The sequence below is a fragment of the Halyomorpha halys genome, unplaced genomic scaffold (genome assembly GCF_000696795.3).
Source record: "Halyomorpha halys isolate HHAL.00 unplaced genomic scaffold, Hhal_1.1 Scaffold544.1, whole genome shotgun sequence".
NCBI classification, from domain to species: Eukaryota; Metazoa; Arthropoda; class Insecta; order Hemiptera; family Pentatomidae; genus Halyomorpha; species Halyomorpha halys.
Window position 1 is genome coordinate 572,202 of NW_027105730.1, and position 1,628 is coordinate 573,829.

General features: G+C 29.8%; 1 protein-coding gene across 2 annotated transcripts in view; it reads left to right on the top strand.

The window, feature by feature from the left end:
* LOC106684120 (uncharacterized) overlaps positions 1–1,628 on the top strand; it is an 18,085-nt gene that overhangs the window by 3,063 nt on the left and 13,394 nt on the right. For both annotated transcript variants that reach the window (XM_014426018.3, XM_067053440.1), the window contains exon 2: positions 1,173–1,441. In XM_014426018.3, the coding sequence (XP_014281504.1) occupies positions 1,175–1,441 (267 nt within the window). In that variant the 5' untranslated portion in view covers positions 1,173–1,174. The remainder of the gene's footprint in view (positions 1–1,172; positions 1,442–1,628) is intronic.

The window sequence follows — 1,628 nt, forward strand, 5'->3', positions numbered from 1 at the left end:
GTCTAGAGATTTATGCTATATATATATATCAATCTTTTGGGATAGAAATTTTCAATCAGCATGGTGTATACTTCAGTCTTAATGTCTTCTATGTAAATTTTGTCCGTTAAGTTTATTGCTCTGTCAAATAAATTTTTTTCAATGTTCTCTTTTTGGTAATATGGGTGATTTGAAAAGAAATTAATTAATCTATTGCTTGTATTAGTGTTTTTAGTCCATTTAGTGGTTATTTTTCGTCCATCTATGATTATGTCCATATCCAGGAATCTTATTTTTTTTATTTTGGGGTATTTCGACAGTGAATTCAATTTTTTTGTGGAATTTATTACATAATTTAAAAATTTCTTGGTTTGCTGTTTTTCATTGTTATAATTATTAAGTCGTTTATATATTTTCTTATTAAGATTGGTTTTATTTCTGTTTTCATCAATTGAGTATTTAATAAATTGTTGATATAAACCCCACTCAAATTTATCGATAATGTAGACCCCATCGTTAATCCATGCAGTTGCCGAATATAGTTCCCTTTGTATTTAAAAAAAAAATGTACTTTGTGCATAGATTTAGACCTTCAATGGAAATGTTCCTGTCTTTTATTGGCGTATTGTTTTTATTTTTTCCCAATTAACCTCTATTAGTAATTTCTATTAGTAATTTCTATAAGTCATTTACTAGTACATTAGTAAATAGAAATTTGACATCAAAACTCACTATGTCTATTTCTTCATTACTTATTTTACGATCTGTTAGTATTTTTTTGAATTCATGTGCATTTCTGACATCATACTTGTTGTTATTATTTAATTATTTCAGAGCAAGATTTAAAAATTTTGATAAGGCTTCAATTGGCTCATTTATGTTATTAATAGTGGGGCGAAGATTGTTCTCCTTGTAAAACTTTATTAATCCATGTATCCTAGGGGGTGTAAAGTCATTTACTTGTAATTTTTTCTTGGTAAATTTATCTATGAACCCCATTTTATAGATTTTATTTGTATATTTATTAATTTTTCCTACTTATTCCGTAAAAGGTTCTGCTGCCAGTGTCCCGTGTGTGTATTTGTCATTTAATAATTTATCCATTTTTTCATCATACTCCTTTTTGTATTTTTTTTTAATTATTTGTAGATGTGTGTGCTATGGCTTGGAATTATATTATAGATTTGTTTCAGAAATGGACAAAGAATTATTCGAAGTCATACTGAGGAAATCAGCAGCTGATTCCAATATAAAGCGAATAATTGACATGAAAATGGAATCGGCAGTGCCCAAGGGGGAGAACTACACATCGAACATCTTTAGGGTCACGCTGAAGGTAGTTCTCGGGAACGGAAGGATTGCGACGAAGAGTTTTATATTGAAGAGTGTTATGTTGGCGACCTTTAGCAAAGATTCGAAGGAAAACTTTCAGACCAACAGTTTGGCAAAGGCCGAGGCTTCGGTAAGTCAGTATAGCTAAGACAGTCACTATAGTATATACTACATACAGCATAGTATAGACAGTCAGTATGGTACAGACTGATATAATAAAGACTGTAAGTCCAATATAGTCATAACAAAAAATCTATGCTGATAACATAAATGTCAATATAGCTCCCCGTACTATTTTTATCTTTCTTTTTCTTTTA